This window comes from Mycteria americana, chromosome 16, assembly GCF_035582795.1.
Source record: "Mycteria americana isolate JAX WOST 10 ecotype Jacksonville Zoo and Gardens chromosome 16, USCA_MyAme_1.0, whole genome shotgun sequence".
Taxonomy (NCBI): domain Eukaryota; kingdom Metazoa; phylum Chordata; class Aves; order Ciconiiformes; family Ciconiidae; genus Mycteria; species Mycteria americana.
Genome location: NC_134380.1, coordinates 10,374,104 through 10,393,311, shown reverse-complemented (window position 1 = coordinate 10,393,311; position 19,208 = coordinate 10,374,104). Strand labels below are relative to the sequence as shown.

The 19,208-nt window shown below is 38.2% G+C and overlaps 1 protein-coding gene across 3 annotated transcripts in view; it reads left to right on the top strand.

The window, feature by feature from the left end:
• SMURF2 (SMAD specific E3 ubiquitin protein ligase 2) overlaps positions 1-19,208 on the top strand; it is a 65,016-nt gene that overhangs the window by 3,436 nt on the left and 42,372 nt on the right. Inside the window, exon 1 of one of the 3 annotated variants that reach the window (XM_075518776.1) lies at positions 12,054-12,084. The exons of the other annotated variants lie outside the window; for them this stretch is intronic. Coding sequence (XP_075374891.1) covers positions 12,069-12,084 — 16 coding nt within the window. The 5' untranslated portion in view covers positions 12,054-12,068. Of the gene's footprint in view, positions 1-12,053; positions 12,085-19,208 lie in introns of those variants that run through there. 3 annotated transcript variants of the gene reach the window in all.

Genomic DNA, 19,208 nt, shown 5'->3' with positions numbered 1-19,208 from the left:
TCCTATCCTGAGTACATCTGAGTTCTACAAAAGCTGCAAGTGCAGTCATCCCCTTCCATTCTTACTGTGATTTTTCTCAGTGTTGTGTTGAATTTGTGGATTTGTAAATATACTATACTCTCAGGCAGAATGTACTATTCTTTCTTCCACCCCCACGCTGAATTGCATCGATCTTATATTCTTCAAAAAATTGAGAAATGACCATTGCTTTCAGTTGGTCAGTAAATATTTTATGTCCTAATCTGTGAATTGTCTAATGTTAAAATAGTTACATTTGTCTGCTTTTAATGACATCAGTGACAGTTATGTGAATGAAGTCCATAGGGCTGTTTTTATTGAGTAGAAAGACACGTTTTAAAATCAGTTTGAAGTCTGAAAAACTATATGGACACTAGAATATATTAAGTTGAATAAAGGTTAGTGCATGAATTTATTTAGTTCATATGTTATAGCAAGCGTTTGTGTCAACAAGTAAAGATGCTTTGATAGCCCCAAAGCACAGTTACACTGTATTGTAAAAAGTGGTAATAAATATCCCATAGATAAAACTGGAATGAGCTGCAAGAGTTTTGTTGGTAAAGAATCAGAGATAGGCCTGAAGAGTTGTCAGATCTGGTTTTCCTCCTCTTTACTGTAAGCTTTCAGGTTTCCTGGCAGAGTTTGCTAATTAGGGAAAGAAAAGCACTGGCTCTTCTGTTGTAGAAAATGGACAGCATCTCATCTTCTGTCCTACTCTCTCTCTTGCTGATTTTACTGTCTATTCAGTCCTTACAGTACAAAGGTGGTACTGTACTATAAGGTTATAGTGTTGAAGGAAGAAAGTGCTACTTTTTTTGTTTTACCAGTTCATAGAAACTCTTGTTGTGATGCTAATAATATTTCTCGAAAGATATGTATTATTTAGAAAAAGCCAGAATATTCCTGAGTTTTGCAAAACAATGTGGAATATCCAAACCTGTTTTTTGCAGTGGATAAATCTAACAGTTAAATTGATACAATTGAAAACAGCGATTAACCTAAATCCTAAATTCTCATTAGTGCTGTTGGAAGCAGGACTGAAGTTTATGGATAGCAGAGCCTCATTGTAGGAACAGCATTACCGATTGATTGATTAAGTAGCTACCTATATTTTTAAGTAGCAAGGCTGTGGTTTCATAGTTGACTTAAATGGTAGTGCAATTTTAGGTCAGTTTAAAATCTGAGTACTGTTTTTTGTTTTTCTCTTTGTAGTCGCTGGCTTCACTCTTCTGGGCCCTCCCTTGTGTTGACTCCAGCAACTGTGTAGCTATGTGATGAGCTGAAAGCTAATCCTACCAAGAAAAAAAATAGTTTTTTGCATTGAAGGAGAGGGATGCACGCAAGAAGCTGAAAAGAGGGCAGGACTGCCTCTTTTACCAGCAGCCTGTAGTTAGATAGGCTTTGGTCAACAGTAAAACAATGGCTTTCCTTCATGTAAGGTGTATTTGACTTAATGACACATGACTTACTAAAAACTAGTACTTAAGAAATCAAAATCAATAAATTACATAGTAGGTGGATTAAACTGGTGCAGTCATAACAAAGTCAATAGCCATGTGTCTAATACGGTTGTATAGGGATTTGATGGATGCTTGGCCCTCAATATTTTCATCGAAGTATGAAGTGTGTGTATATGTATGCTTTTTATATATACAGTATAAAGTTATAGATATTTATATACATATAAATCAGTTGTGGATCACACAGATGCCAAAGAATTGTAATAACTGAGCAGCTGTATGGAGCAGTCTCAACTGCTTGTTTCAATGGGGTCAGCTTATATGACAAAGTTTTATTAATCTGGGTATAAAATTAGGTATCTGTGTTCAAGGATACGTAATGGGGTACCGTGGCAAGGAAAACAAAGATCAAAAAGGATTTGGTGAGTAAATTGTAGTAGGAAAACAGTTCTACAGGAGCTCCAATGAAAAGAGCAAAAAGGCTCAATATTCATCTTTGGTTGTAGAATCAGGTAAGCATCAAGTAGAAGGTAGTAGAGGATTTACATGTGTAGGTAACACATGGGACATATGTAGGAGATGTATGGGAAATCTGCAGAGAGTCCTAATGTTAATGTTTAAAAAAAATAAAGCTGTTGGGGAAAAAATAAAATAGAAATCCTGGGGTGGCAAAATTGCAAGTAATTGTTAGAATTGTACTTTTCAGTTACATTTAAAGAGTTTAAGCTGTCCCGTAATGTCTGTCTGCATAGCTGAACTTAGCCGAGTAACTCAACTAGTGGTGATAAATTATTTTCTGTTTTCTTTTTTGTTTGTTAATCACACTGAAAATCTGATCAGGCCCCAGATGAAGACATTTTGTCTTTGTGTCCTTAAGGTGAATGGGTTGATCCCTAAAAGAAGACAGCTTTTAATGTTTTGTTCTGTTTTATCTCATGGCCTTTGAAGTGTGTCCTTGCTTTGCCATCTTACTTGAAATGACATCTCACCATTGGGCCAGACCTTTCTTGTGGGTGTTTAAGAAGGTGGATGATTTCTTTGGGTGTCTTCCCTCCTCTCATCACAGTAATGAGATGACCTGACTTCTGACTTGGCTTAATGGCACGAGTACATTGCTACGCAGGCTATTATGTGCATGCTTTAAGACATAAAATGTAAATGCTCATGACATGTGCAATGTCTGAGATCATTTGGGTGACTTCTGAGAGGCTGGTAAAGATTAATCTCAATAATATTGGACAATGCGTATAAAAGTAGCTACTGTGCGTGTCTGCTATTAGCAGAGCACGTTTCCTATTTGGAAAAGAGGATCAAAATCTTGAGGGACATTTGGCAATACCATGTTCAAGGAAGCAAAGTGTTGACTTTTTCTTGCTACTTAAACTTTAAATACTTTCAATGAAAGCATAGATAAGAATGCTTGTAACTTTAAAGAAATCTTCATCTGTAGATAACAAAGCTCAGGACAAAATTGGCTAAGCATTATCATCTGAGTTTAAGTGGGGAGAATGATACAGAATGTGGAATAGACATGCTGAAGATCATAAAAAGGATAAACCAGGTAAAGCTGGGATTTAGAGCCACTATCTTTTGAATTTCTGCCTGTGAACGTTGTTTCTCTTGAGTTTAAATGCACAGAAGACATGGTTCTGTTTTGGGCCTTCTGAGACTATGCTGTTTAGGGTGATTTGGGTTCAGTTCTCTCTTATATGCCATATTTGTGTTGCACTATCAGCTGTATTTTAGCAATCCTGCAGATTCTTGGCAATTACTTTTTTCCTACTTCAGAATACTTTTTTTGCTGTTGCTCAGGCAAATTAGACTAGGAGGACTGATATCCCCAAAAGTGAGTAAAAAGTATTGCTTAGATGAAGTGTTACTCACATTTTCAAAATTCTGAAAGTGAAAGAAAAAGTAGCAGTTTGTGAGTTTATGTGGCTGTATCCTGTTGTTAATTTTCTGGAATGACTCTTGGCCAGTACATATTTAACACAACTTACAAGGATTGTTTTCTTGCAGAAAGGGAGAGTCACTCCAACCGTGGCTTTGGTATTGTCAGTGTAAACTGGTTCAATGCGTCCTTTCTATAATGAATTCATTTAAGTTGTTTCAAATATGCAGAGCATGTACGGACTATGTAATTTACAGGTCACAGTAAAAATACGCACCCAGATTCTACCATTTGTGCTTAAATTAGCATGTGTGATGCCATCTTGCCGCAAACGTTAGAGTGACAATGCCATAGTAAAGCTTTCCAACCCGCAGCACCATTTTTCGGGATGCACGCATCCCTCTGCTCCATCCTGTGCTGTCAGATGGGGGGGATGAGGAATATATCCAAGTTAAAATCGACCTCTTCCTCTCACCCCCCTTTTTCTTTTTAACTGGGTGTAGAGGAGGACTGTTGTGGGATGGCGCGTGTGTGTGTGGTGGCTTAAGCCAGCCAGGTGTTTGCAGAACAGCAGGCTGTTTGTGGGATCAGGGGCGTATCTTGGCTGATCACATGAAATAGTTTTCAACAAGTGACATATACTCATTTTCATTCTGTCTTGACCTAGATTTTAATATTACTGATGGAGTTAAATGGAGTCATAGCTAATTATATCTGTAATGATACTACTTTTAACATACCTATTTGATTTGGAGTTTATATATAGATACATACATAAATTCAATTATAGATGCAGTTGTGCTTGGATTTAATTGAAGGTGGGAATCTGCATTGGTAATACTAGAGGCATTTTCTGGAAACTTGAGCCAGCTTGTTGATTTCTTTATAATACAAATAAAGACTAGGCCGTGCCTGCTAAAACTGCATATGGTAAAACTGCTGCTTTGTGCGTATCATAGGACATGAGGAAAGTAGATGGAGTGTAATCAATAGAAGTTTGCTGTTTTGTTTTAGTAAGAGGTAGTCTAGTACATGCATGTATTTTTCATGGAAAACATGTAAATGTCCTAAAATGAACCCTCTTTTATTCTTGGTGGGGGAAGAAAGATGTGTCTCGGTTAGAGTACTTATGAACATGGCTGGTTAAAAAAAAAAAAAAAATCCTTAACTGTGCAAGGGAACTAAACATGTCCAGATAAAATGCATAAAACTACGTTCATGCTTAACTGCTTGGGATTAGAAATGCATAGCATTAATTGTGCCAAGCGTTTAGGTATCCTTATGACAAATAATTCTTCAATTCAACTCTTAACAGAAAATTTTCACCTTATATTGTTCTGAAATGATTAATTTATGGTGTGTATAAATATTTATTTTCAGATAAAAAGCTCTCACCCACTATTTTCCCTGGTGGATTTGTTAAAATAATGGTTTATAGCTCTGTATAGAAGACTGTATGCAGGACTAAATGAGTAGTAGCATTGTGCTTAGGTGTAGCAATATTAAGGTATCCTCTTCTTTGTTTAGCAGCAAAATAAGTACTTCTGTCTTAATTTATAAAAGGGGATATCAGATGTGATATGAGAAGCTTTGTAAGATGGAGCTGGGGTAGGCAGGTGGCGTCATTTGGAGGCAAAAGGGGTCATTTGCAAAGGTGGAACAGGACAGAGGGGGGCAAAAGTGTCCAAGAGCTGGCCAGAGGAGCAGAGCTGACACAGGGACGTGAAGGGACTGTAAGTATACCAGATCTTGTGTCACTTCATAGTGGAAGCAGAAAGCAAACACGAGTTCCTGTACTTGGGCTAAAACATACAGAAATCTCCCTCCTGCATTTCATGCTGCTGATTACAATACTGCTCTTAGCCAAGTAGTAATGATTGCATTTTCAATGTGAAAATCTGAAGACGCTGAGCATTTCTCTTCCTCGTGCGAATAGCAATACATATATTTTGTGTCTCAAAATGTATGTATTAGTAAGTACTCCATTTAAATGGACACGAAGGACCTTGTCCTCACGTACGCTGGAGAGCACTTGCTCGGCATTACTAATTATGAAATTAAAAATGACTGGCTTCTTTAAGGCTGGGTTCATGGTGTACGACACATTAATTGACCAGACTTTAAAGAAGGATATAATGCGTGTTAAAGCGGAAATTTTCTAGGGCTTTTATGTAGAGGATTCTAGGAGAAAGTTCAAAAATGTTTTATACCGCTGTTGCAGAAGCTTCTTGGTAATTGAAGCCTGTGAGCAACCGTAAAAATTTTAAGTGCCATCTTTGATAATTTCAAATGGGTTGTATACGTGGCATTTCTGAATGTCTAACTAGCAGTTCTGGATGTTTGGTAAAGCACAAGGTGTCGGTGAACAGAATCTTCAAATCACACATTAATAAACTGTTTATAAGTATGGATGTGTGGAATGGGGAAAAATTGCTGTTGACCTCTGTTCAAGCTAATTAATGCTGCTGCACAGGGGAAATGCCCCTGTGTTCTTACAGAAGCAAATGCTATCTGTAAATTCAACGTGCCATGCAATAATTTCAGTTTGCCTTAAATAACTGGATATGTGCTTTTTGTCAAAAAGTTAAAGGGTTTAAATCTTTGTGATTGTACTAATGCAGGAGTGGCCAAGATTTATCCTGATGTGCCGTCATGTAACATTGTGTCCCTTTTGTGAACATCTTTCCTATTTGGGATTTCCACTTAAGAAGTGGGTCGAAGGATGATTTAAAATGTTGTTGGTTTCTGCTTTCTTCTGCAACAGGAAAAGAGAAGGCCTTTAAGGAAAAAGTGACTTACAGTAATTTTCAGTAGTACGTGCGTCGTGCCTGGCTTGTCATAAAATAAAATATTTGTGTAGTCTTCTCTCCCTTCCTTAAGCAGTTCCCACAGGTCGTAATGTTCTCTCAATACCTGTCTTACAAGGGGGTGGTAAAAGGAGGTTAAAATTTCTGTAGTCCCATCTACAAGGATAGACAATATTAAGTTTTTGGTTCCCCTCCCTAACAGCAAGTGGTTATTCTGCCTGGGGAGGTGCTATATATTTATATTTATCTATGTCTTGCTTGCTTCTGTGGCCAAGACATCATGAAGAAATTTCTGTTCATTTGTGAAATCTGAATGTGGCATTGTGAATATGTTCCTTGGGTTTCCTCATTACAATATTTATCATTTTTCCTGAAAGTTCCTTTCCTCTGGTGAAATGTTCATCCTGTAGAATAAGTCAGCTATTTCCTGTGTATCAGCATAATGTAACTTAATCTATGCCGGGTAGTACTTTGGACCCATTCAAAAGCTTTATATTTTTTCTAAGTTTATTGAAATTTAGAAACTTCACTCTCTACATTTAAACAGTTCTTCCTAGTGCGGTCCAAGACTGGAGATGCACTTGTTCTGCACCCGCCCTGCGTCACTGTGATGGAGTAGCAGTAAATGAACAGAAAAATTGTCCCTGGTCAACCTGACACTTCTGCATGTTACATTCGCACTTCAGCAGCATGGTGCGTAGGAGCGCTGGTTCCTGCAGTCGCTTCTACCCCATGTAATTTGAACACAATTTTGAATTGCTTTGTCTGTCTGAACATCTTTGCTTTTTGTTCGCTGTCAGTGGAATTTGTAACTATAGTTGAACTTGTAATACCAAGTTGGAGCTCGTAATGCCCACTATAGTTAGCGCTTCCCATTATAAGACTGCCTTTTCAGTTGCTCTTAAGCAGCCTGCTAACACTGAAATTTTTCATGCTGAGTAGCTAAATCGGGCTGAATTTATTTTGGGAAGATTCTGTTAAAATTCAATCCATTTCAATAAGAAGATTGAAATTATGTTGCACATCCTTTAAAAATCCTTTGTTCTTGTGAACCCTTTATTCTTGGGCAGGAACACAGTCAAACAGGGACATGGTAATAGGCAGATGTCTCTATCAGCCAAGTAAGAATTAGTGCACGGTTTAACAAATGACTGGGGACAGGAGTTGATCTCGTCCTGTTAACGCTAAACTCGGCGGTGCGCTCCCAGTGTGAAGAGAGGCATTAACTAGAATGCAGAGGATTCAAAAGTTGGATGAGGGTGGAGAAGAAAGGAGTGACCTGGAACAAGGAGCTGCCCGGGACAAACGGGCGGGTGGCGGAGACCGATTTTGGCAGGACAAGGCGCTGGGAATCTTTTGGTGTCTGGACTCTAGTGTTGTGGCAGTGAACGTGACACAGGGTCGCAGGGGCAGCCCGGATTCTCGCGTTTCCAAACACTTTAACACTTGGCTTTGTAACTGGGGAATGCTGTTGCTGCACGTGCTGTGTTATTGTTAGTGAGTTGAGTGTGTTACTTGGAAGAAGTTGTCATCTACCGCGGAGGTGCTTTGTAAGAACTTGAGATGTATAACAAATGCAAAGAATGTAAGCAGTTACAGTTGGATAGAGGACAGAACTTTAAAAACAAACAGGAAAAAACACCCACTCCAAAATTTCTCCCATCTGTTCCTTTGTTCCACACGTTCATCACCTTGATCCTATATAGAAGAAATAGGGAATTAAGGGTTGGCTTCTAAGTGGCCATGATTCATAACATAATTCTATGAAAAGCTTGCAGGTAAGGTCAGGATTACTCCTTACATGTAGAACAAAAGGAATTCTTCAGCTTTTAGCAAACTTGAGAATTTTTTTTTTTTTTTTTTTTTAAATCCTTGATCTAAGAACTGATGTGGTGTCTTGGTCACTTCATTAATGCTAATATTTTCTTGCTTTGAAAGGGTCAGAAGACTTTCTGTGATACTACTTGAATTATGTAGTTTTTAATGTTCCCTTGGCTAATTTACATGCCATCTATTCGCAAAGGTTTTGGAGTTACAATTAATATTTTTTTCAGATAAGTGTTATCTGCTATTGATTTAGTTTCGTGAAAGATTTGACCTTTTTTAGTTAGTCAATACAAATATGTTAAATATCAAATGGACGGAGAAAGCTATGGCAGTCATCACTTGTGTACTCTGATGGATCTTGCGTTGCATGTAAAGATTTCTCTACGGAAGAGGAGGGTCCTCTAATTTTTCACCACCGGATTTGTACAGGAGCAGCTTACTGTGTTAGCGGATTGATTTGATATAACATGCTGTGCTTTCTTTATACTGAGTTGCCTGCGCTGTGAAAAACTTTGATCTTCACTCTATTTATTACGCACACACATACGCACACGAGGCTGCAAAAGAATTTAAACAGTGAAGAAAAAAAATCAGAACTTAAATGTAGTGGGCAGGTGTATCTCCAGCAAGAGAAAGGCATCATGTTCTATTTGAAGTTTCTTTGAGGCCTCTTGAGAAAATGGCTACATATAGACAAACTGAGGAGAAGTTATGAGTGCTATCAGATACATTATTTTTTTTTTTTAGTCAACTAAAAATAAATGAACTGATACAATGTGAAACTGCAAGGTTTCATTTTAAGTAAACTTACACGTAATAACGTCTAGCCATGAAGAAAAAGTGAGCTTTTTAAACTGTTTTCATATTTGTACAGTGTTATTCGGTGATGCTTAACAGTGTTCTCTTTTTTCCCCTCAATGTTTAATTGATACAAGGCCGAAACCATGTCTCCTCCTATGAAGACATCTTTCCCAAAAAGCTGCTCATTTTCACACCTTCGTGAGCTTTGGGCAATTATAAAGCTATTAAATACTTGATTTTTTTTTTTTTCCAGCTGATCCCCTTTTCATGATTTAAGGTCTGTGAAAGCCCTAACTGCTTCCCAGGGAGTTGTTTAGGGGTCCCGGTGATGTTACTGTCTTGAACTTTCCAGAGCTAGAGGTCTGTTTCTTTTTCAGGTACACTACATGCATCACCTTTGTGCTGAAATAAATATCTGTTTATCAGCTTAACAGTGAGCTCTCAGTTTGAGAGGTGAGCTGTATCTTTGTTGTTTTAAGACTATTAACTTAAATAGCTAAAGAATAGAGTACAGTTTCCATCAGATATGGTGTTAACAGTATTTTATGGAATTACCTTTTTCTAACAAGATTTTTTTTGTTATTTGCACACATATGCATGGGGTTTTTTTTAAGGGCATGCTTTCTTCATTGTATTTGGCTGTGTTTTTAACTTTTTAACTGAAGTATTTACAATATAGTTATTTTTATTATAGTGAACTGTTTTATTGTTTCAGAAGTGAATGAATCATATAAGCTGGGTTATTTTTTCCTGGCAAATATTTTTCTTTAACGATTACTCAGGGCTAGCTTAAATTGTACAGATGAATAACACTTGAAATAAAGTAACTGATCATCATTGCAAATGTTACAATGAAAAACCTTGTGAAAATATATAAATGGGTCTTTTTTCCTTTTATTTGTGAGAACAACGCCTTTACAGGGGACTAGACTGGCTATGTAGCTGTTGTAGGGCAATGAAATAGTACTGTTTATCAGTTCTGTTCTTTGTTCTCACTGCATCTCTGTTTCCTAAAATCCCAAGATTTTGTTCTGTTTCCCAGGTTCCTTTCTTCTGTCCCACCTGGATGAACAGGTACGGGCTCTGCAGCTGAGGCTGCAGCAGGCGGTTCCAGATTCCGGCCCCCTTTGCAAGGGCAGGGTGGTTGCAGTAGATGAGCAGTTGGTGGGGTGGGGAGAGGATGTGCTGCAAATCCCCAAAGAGTTGCCCTGGTTGCCTGTAGCTAGGTGCGCCCTGTATGGAACTGCATCATAGCGATCTTCTCCCGTAGGTTTGCTACATCACTATCAACCGCTCTAAATTGTTTTTACCCTGCACCTATAAATTTCTTGCGTTTCGCTTCCTCTTGTTTTAGGAACTTGCTACAACTTTTCTCATTCATACCATGTGTTAGCAATGCTGTTGGTGCCCTTTCACACAGTCCTCCCTGTAGCTGTATTCTAGAAGCAATCTGTGCTACCTACAGTATAAACGATCTCCAACTCTTTCCTGTGTGGAGTTTTTGCTCATGATTTCTCTTATTTATTTTACACTTATTGTTATTTTTTTCCTGTCTGAAACCAGTCAAGGCATCAGCCTGTTCTGCATGTTGTATGGATATTGTCATGAAGAAGGACGTTAGCAGGGATCCTCTGCTAGTCTACAAGTAGGCAAATACAGTTAAATTTAATTTTGGCAACAAATATAGCGGAAGATAACCATAGGGTAGTGTGGAACTGGCTCACAGTAAATGGCCTTTGCATGTTGAATTGCAGTTTCTGACTGGCCTTCCAAGTCGGTCCCAGGTGGAAGAGCCCAGGTGCGCTTTCTCGACTGCCCAGCGTGAATTAACAAAGCCAGATTTGAATGCTAAAGATGAGTAAGCAGCTCCACAGCCCCCTGAAAATGGAAGAGAGGAATGTAAATACTTCATATTTTTTTGTTAGTGGAGTGGATGTGTTCTCTTATTTTTGTTGATTATACTGAGTTTTAAAATATTTGGAAGAGTAAAAGTATCAAAAGAGCATCTAATGTGTGGGTATGTGTTTCTGTGAACACAGTGAGCTTTTTAAAGTGCAGTAGGAATTCTGGGCAGTGTATAAAACCTGAAAAGAGTGAGTCTACTTTCTTTTGCATCCGTATAACTGATTTATGTAATCTAGAATGTAAAGACTCAAGTTCTGGTAGTTTTGTTTAGGAGTAAAAATGTCATACATAAATTGTTTTTTCATATGTTTCCCAGATTCTCTGTAGGTAGGTTTAAAAAAATAAAATAAAAAATAAAAACACCCCTACATATTTTCTCTGCCCCTACCCTTTTAAGCTGCTGTCCAGACAAATATTTATAAACAGAAAGTAATGCAGTTTCTTTTGCATGCACAAGGCCCTGGGGAAAATGAGGAAATGTTTTAGTGTGTGTGAGGCGTTTAATACTTTGTTTTGCTCTGATTTATCTTGTGGAGGCCTGCCTAAAAAACTAGAATACACTCCCTGAGCTTATATTACCTTTGTTTGAAATAGTCAAACATCTACTGCTGAAACTCAGGAATTAATGGACAGAATGACTAGAACAGCAAATACAACTTTTAAAAAATGTGGCTATTGGATAAACTGGTATAAGCCCAGCTGCTGTGGATAAATTGATTTTGCTGTTGCTTTAAATCTATGATGTGTTGGTATTTTGGCAGAGTAAGAAAAACAAGGATATTAGAAAGTAATTTACTGCACTGGGATTAGTAAAGAGTGTTCTGTTTCTATGACTGGGGCAGAACAGGATGGTTTAGATGTGTCTGATAAACAGGACGAGGTCTAGTCTGACAGCTGGCAACAATAGCTTTTGCTCAAAGTCAGGTGTACTAAATTAGCAAATCTATTACAAGGATACAGGAGAAATCTCACAGAAGACAGCCTTGTAGGCAGAAGTGTTGCCAAATGGGAAATGATTCATCGTCTCTGAATGGGATGAGCACTGAGCAGAAGCAGTTTAAACCTCAGACTGCTTTGGCTCATAAACCACCAAATATGCGGTTAACACTTTATCTGCTCCAATCCTGTGTTTTGTATTGTCTCAGCAGTCTATATTTAGGATCAAAATCTATGAGGCTTGCTTGTTTGTTCTAATTTCTCTTTTGTAAGTTTGAATGTGTTTAGGTACTTTTTTGACTTTTAGCTAAATCACAAAACATTTGTGTGTACGCTAAGAGCGCTCCTGTCTTGTGACCCTTTGGCAATATCACCTTTTAGTGAGGACTGTTACGTGTCTGGAATGCAAGCGTGACACAAGTGATGCTGGCAGAAGTTGGTGAGCTGAATTAGTATAGTTTATTTGCTTATATTTAGTGAAAATACATGATTAGCTGGAGATGTAGTTTAATGTAGCATGCAAGTTCCAAGGCGGTCACTGCATTTTGATTTTCAGTGTTTTCAAGACTTGTATCTATCTAACATTGACAATGCCATTCATAGTCTACAATGCGCAAAGATAAACAGGAAATATATTTGTGAATTCTTAAATTTAGTTAATAATCAATGCAGAAAGGAGGTACAGTTTACAAAGCTAGTTGAAGGAATGTAAAGGGGGAAAGGCCTTGTGCTCTCCTCCTTCCTTCATTGTTCATGTAGCTGATCAGAGTTTTAGCATGTCTCTGGTCTTGTTTTATTTAATATAAATTGTCGTATTGGCTTTAAGAGACGTAGATGATAGAGAAACAAAAAGATTTAGGTCGTTGAAAGGTGTTTAGTATTAAATACTTGAGATGTAAGAAGATAGTTATGAGAGGAAAAACGATTTTACTTGGTAATTAATATATTGTTTAGCAAATAATTATATGGGGGGGGGGTCTGGGGTAGCACTCCATTAGCAGTTGAGATATCCAAGGAGCAGTGTGCCTAGGAAATGAATGTAAAGATCCCTCTGGAAAACTGGGTCTGGCATCCTTGCTCTTAACCTTGCACATGCAACCATATAAGACATGGTAGAAATGTAGAGAAGTGTTATTTAGTATAATGCTTTGTGAGTGGTACTGCAAGAAACTGAGGGTTTCTAGAGTGAAAGGCAGCAGAGTAAATGACGGTTTTCCATTTCTGTGTCCCCTCAAAATCCCTTTTGTGTCCACTCAGACTTTCTGAAGCTCATAACTGGTGTTTGAGATCAATGGAAATACTTGCATGCTCATTACACTTGAAAGCTGTTCTGCCTTTGTGGATGCCTAGTAATAAAATATCCTCTAACTTCTTTGAAATACCGTTCTGGATTTTTATTCATTTGCTATACTGCTAGGAGTGTTGATTCACAGTGTTCTACTTTTTACATTGATCTAATCAGCTTTATACTCCTCCTTTCAGTCTCACCTGCTTCCCATTATCTTTCTCAGTCTTCACTCTGCTGCTTATTATCTTCTACCATGTGCTCCTCTTTCTCAAAAAAATTCTTGTCTTTTCACCACTTGAACATTGCATCTGCCCAAAAGATTTCTGAAGTTGTAGTTTAAATTGCGTGGTAACCCATCTTGGGCAAGATTCTTTATTTTCACATATTGGCGAGCTATTTCATCTGAATTGCTTGGTGGTCTGTTTCTTTAAAATCCCTTTTATATTATTGCTTACAATAGTACATAAATTGCACTGATTTGACTAAATAATTCAAGCAACTTATGTAAAAACAAAGCAAAACAAGAAAAGTGGGGCTTTAATATAAGTTCCTTTATTTCTGTTGCAATAAAGAGGATTGCTCATCCAATTAGCTCATCTCTGTTTAACAGCAGCAGCTTCTTAAACTGTTTGGATTTGATCTGTAGAACGCGTCTGTTTACACAGAAACTAAACTGAATCTGTTCATATTAAAGGACTGCAATAATTTAACTAAATCAGTTTATAAATTGTATAGTCTATTGATATAATTATCTCCTGGAGATGAGGCTTCATGGTTATCTGATGGGGGAAAAAGGCTGGACTGAGGTACCTGAGAATTTTAATAATGTATGAATGGTGGTATTGTCTTGGTTTTCTATGTGTACTTTCTTTAAGCAGCTGGCGTTTTCCCCCCCTCGTATGGTATTACACTTCTGCAGATAGAGACAGAATTATGTAATGAGAGGTACAAGCTTAGTAACCAGGTAAAGGTGTATATATAGTCCACACATCTTTCTGCTGACCCTATTTTTTTTGGCAGAAGCCAGACTGTCAAGTTCCAGAGAGAGGCAGCTTCCAGAGCTTAAAGCACTCCACTAAAAACAATTTTCCCCAAAAAAAGTAAATATAGGGACATTGTGCTTAAATATTTCAGCTGCATTAAAGGAGGAAGAGGCAGGATCCACATATTATCAGGCAGACAGATCAGAATCCACGTCTGAAGCTGTGGATATTGATGATAATGCAGGAGGATGTAAAGAGTGCATCACTCATCTGTATGCCCCAGTATAATAGCATTTCAGTGCATCAGGTGTAATAGTAAAACAAAATTGTGCTGAACTAGGAGTTTACATTAAGGGCGGGTGCTTAATTAGTGTTTTTTGCTAGTGATAGTATCGAAATAATGAGCCTCATGAACTCTTTAACATTAAGTTTTGTTTATTAGGGAATGATTAAAAAAAAAAGTCACTCAACTATTTCAAGTTGTATAGTTTGAAATGCTAGCATTTACTCCCCCCGCCCCCAACAAAAGTTGTCACCTTAGCTGTTGTCATGTTTTAGGAGTTGTTGCTTACAAAGCAGCTGACAATCTTTAGTTAGTGTTGATAATATTTACAGCATTTTGCTGAAGAGTGGCATGAGCATTACTCATGAAGGGTAAATTATGTGCATGCTTTTGGTGTCTTCCTTTTTTTTTTTTTTTTTTTTTCCCTCCCTCCTTGGTGGTTCTCTTCCTTTCGCCTCTTCCCAGAAAAGCCCCAGCAGTAGCAGTGTTCCCCTAGGATGATGCCTGTAGTGGAGACAGAATTTTGAGACTTCCTGTTTGAATCAAACGTGTGGCTGTCCCGGCAGAGATGGCAGCGGTCCTGCAGTCTGGAAAGCTGCTGGTATCTACAATTCCCGATACCCAGGAGTCTGGGTTAGTTGCAGGTGCCTCTCGTCTGAAGCCCTTTTTAAAATTCAGGGCATTTTTGTCTGGTTGGTAATTAGATCATGAATTTCTTTTGTTGTTGCCTCTACTATAGATCATTCAGAGGGTGGAGAGTTTTACTGCAGTGAAACAAATCCGAGGGCTCTGCTTCTTGTTAGCGTGTCTTTCCCCCAGCACGTTTTCAGAGGTGCATGAAATACATCAGACAGAGCTATAATTTGTTTCTCGTGTTAGCTTTTTTCCCCCATCCCTGTTCCTATCAAAACAAGCTGAGAAGTATATGGGTAAATTTCCATGTTACCTTTTTTGTTTACCCATCCTGAGAGGAAGAATCCTGTGCTCTCTAAGTATTTTGAAAGTTGATAATTTTGGACTAATCGCTTCTGTCTAAACTGGGTCTTGGTTAAAAAATAGCTGCTGGGATTTCAAACAAGTCTTTAAGGACTGAGGTAAGATTTTAGCACAATGATTCTTGAGAGTTTGAGATGAGTACACCATTTTCTTTGCCTGAGCTCTTAAATACTATTTTATTTCTGTATTTCTAGGATAATTGAGTTAATGCTCATAATAGAGTTTACTTCACTCACACTTGCATATAATAACCACCTCTGCAGGTTTGAGAAGTTAATCTTGGTAATGTTACTTTAAAAGGTTTTTTTTAATGGGAATTATGTTTTTAATACTGCAGGAAGAGAAAATAATTAAAAAAAATGAGAGTATCATACAGCAAATATAACAGCAAAGCTGGTGGGTTCATTTTTATCTTTAATGGATTTCTGTTTCCCACCCTGATTGTTTACTGGAATACAATTTTATACTTACTACAAATGTGAGAAACAGAAGAGATAACTTAGAAATTGGTCTGAAAATTGATCTTTTACTGCCTTTTTTTTTTTTTTTAAGTATTCTAATAGTTGTTAATTTAAAGCTGTGTTGTTTCCCCCCTCTCCCCCCAGCCCCAACTGACCAGCATAGTATTCAGTCTTTGTAAGCGGCGTATTTACGCTGACTTCATGGTACGGCAGTGTTTGTCAGATGTTGAAAAATGGACAAGATGTGGGGGTTAGGCCATTTTGGAGTAGGGTGGAGAAGTGAAGTGGAATTTCTAGTGTATGAAAGTTATGCATTAGAAACATCCTGGCTGGTCTGAGAGGCTCCATCCACACTAAACCAGGAAATGCAAATATTCGCAATAGCCTTTGTTTTCTTAAAGTTTCCCACGTGTTACTTCTGCTTCTTTCTCACTGTTTGAGGCTGTGACTGAAGTCCTGGCTTACACAGAGCCCTGATGGGGATGGTTTAATCCTGTATCATTCAAATTTAATTTGCATATTTGGGATATAGCTAAAAAAAGGCAAACCAAAAACAACTTCAGGTTTTTTTTCATCTACATATTCAGTTTCACTGGTTCAAACATGAATCTCCATAAAAGAGACTTGTAAACCTTCATGGTAAGATTTGAAATGCTTGGGGAGGGTTGCTACCTTCATTGCAAAAGTGGCAGTATAATTTCTTTCCTTTACCTCTTGACAGGCGTATCAAATAAACTGGACACATGAATAGAGTTGGTGACGTGTGTGGCAGTAAGCCCATCACTGAATGAATCTAGGAAATGTGAATGCATTAGTTGCTTGAAGGAGGAATTCAATGGTGTGTGGGGGTTTTGTGTTTTGTTTTACTTCTGGCTTGGAGTGGAATAAGGGAGGAGAAGTGGAAAAGGAAGCCTTTTGTTTACAGTAAAACAATACTGTGAAGTAGACATCATGATGTTAAAACAGGAGTCTAAACATGGCAAATCTAGGCAGACTCCATCTGGCCGCGTCCACAAGTCATTCGGACATCCCCGGCACGGACTGCTGGAGTCTTGAGTCGCTGTCCTGTCGTCCTCCCCTATGGGAATTTAAAATAGCCTTGGAGACTCTGTCCCAGAATTTTTTTATTGCATGAGATGAATGATTTATTGGCTTAACTGTTTATATTCACTGATGCAATGCATCTTTATTAACATTTCTTCCATGATAAATGTGTGATGTTTTCATTTTGAATTTTAATCTCCGTGAGTTATATTACATGCAAGTAATATGGGTCTAGAATTCTAAATCCAGTCAAAGTACAACCTACTCTTATAGGCAGAATTTAATACAGTGAGTCTATTGGAAAGAAAAATGTACTGTTACTCTGCTAGTTTCTGGCATATTTTGCAGTGATTTAAAGTATATTGCATTATTAGGACGTTTTTCACTTCTGGATAATCCATATTGCTGTTTGGTGTTTGAATGCAGGTCATTGTGGTTTTGTTTGTTTAGTCCCAGAGGAATAATTCTGATTTGTTGAGACACAGATTGCTAACTGACAATGCTTGTAAGCAGGTGCATGTGATCCTTTGAAATGGGTTTCATTTTACATGCAGTACATTAAAGGTTTAGCATCTGGGTTGTATTGAAGTTGAACTTGCAGAAATATGTTTATGGGACAATTTAGAATTTTAACAATTATTAAAGGAAATACTTGTTAAAAGTGTGTTTCTAGTACTAAAGTAATCCTAATACGTATTTTAAAAGAGTTTATTTTAAATCTGTCTACCTTGTGTTTGGATATCAGCCTAGCAATAACGCTCTTATGTCACTTAGAGCTAGTGTTGAATATTTTCTTTTTTTTTTTTCGACCTGACAGGTTAGTATTTAATAGCACTTTAAAAATTCATTAGTACTTCCAAATAGTTCTAACACACATTCCTATTAAGACAGTTAGAATTGGTACATGTTTCTAAATTTGCATTAGATTTTAAACCAGGTTTATAATTCTGAAAGAGAATTGAAAATTAGTTTCCTACCGGTATGAACTGTAAGTGTATGTGGTAAGATAGCTGTGCCTGTTGAAGAAGTTACCATCCCTTCCAAGTCGTCCTGGCTCCCATAGCTCTGGGGGCAGAAGGGATCGCGTTATGCATTTCCTAATTCACATCAGAGAAAGATACCGAGATGAAACCGCTAGTGCTGGTGGTTTGAGGTTTACCCGGCTGCTCCAGAAGTCAGTGCTCACACTGTGCTTTCCTGCTGCAGAACCGTGGATCTAGTGGATGGTGGAGAGTGTTTACTTTTAATCTAGGGCAGCAGAGTATGTCTGAAAGCAGCAGCAGTTTGTCCGGTGGCCTTGGGTGAACTGGGCTTTCCCGTGCGTGTCGTATGGCACCTTCGTCTCAGCGTGTGCTGCCTCTCTACTGGTCCCAGAAAAAGAAGAGGCATTGGGGTGACTAGTGACCCTTTCAGCTCGCTCACGTGTTCAGGGGATGGTGTTTAGAGATTTAATTTGGGTAGCACTGAACTTCAGATAAAGTATTGGGGGAAAATAATTAAACCTTTTGAAGAAGGGCATGCCAGCCTCTGTGTTTGTACATGTTTTGTAGTAACTCTAGTTTAGAGCTCATTAGGTTATTCTAAATTTCTAGTGCTTTGTGAGACTCAGAAAGAGCAGCTGTCACTAGGTAAAATAGAGCAGCCTGAAAGCAGTCGTGTGTATACTTGCAAGAGAAATGCTTGTTTCAATGTTTTGATTCCGTGCTTGAGAGTGTGCTTTGGGAAATAGAAAATAACACTCCATCCGAATGTTTAAGGTTAAGATTGTGTCTCTGAAAACCTGAAGGGTGTTAGGTGGTTATTTTAGTATCCTGATGGCAAAAATCTGCGCTTTAAAAAATTATTTTAATTTTTTCTTTTTTAATTAAATGTCTAGAACTACAAAACAGAGACAGGAGGGAAAAACTAGCAGTCTGCATTAAAATGAAAATATTGGAGAGTGTATTTTGTTTTTGGAGCTGAAACACTCAGTGGTGCAGAGTGCACTTTTACAGCACAACTGCAAGTTGTGCTGTAAAGCTCCACAGTCTGGAGTCAGAAAGGTAGCCTGGCTAATCCTCCCTCCTTTGCAGCCATGTGCTTCTGCCACTTCCTTTGCATTAGATCTACGGATGGCGTGACTGCAGGATAAGTCAACGCAGCTCTTGGAGCCAATGGCAACCTAATCCATCTCCCCAGAAGGTTAATTTTCTGTTAAGCCAGTTCAGCTTCCTGATCTACCTTGCATCCGTATGATTGCTAGACCTGATCTGAGAGAGGAACAGCTGCCGCCCTCTTTATTGTTAGGTGCAACATGAAACCCCTCAGCTCGTGTTGATCGGTGATGGTGGTTAGAATGACGGTCAGCTGCTGCCTTCCTACCCCCTACCCATTTCATGTTTCTGTACCTTCTTTACTCAAAACCCCTGCGCACCTGTAAAACATACATTTGTTGGGTTTACCTATCTTTGGGTGTCCCTTCTTGACGATAATCGATTGCAATCTTCTAAAATGCATGAATGCCATTAA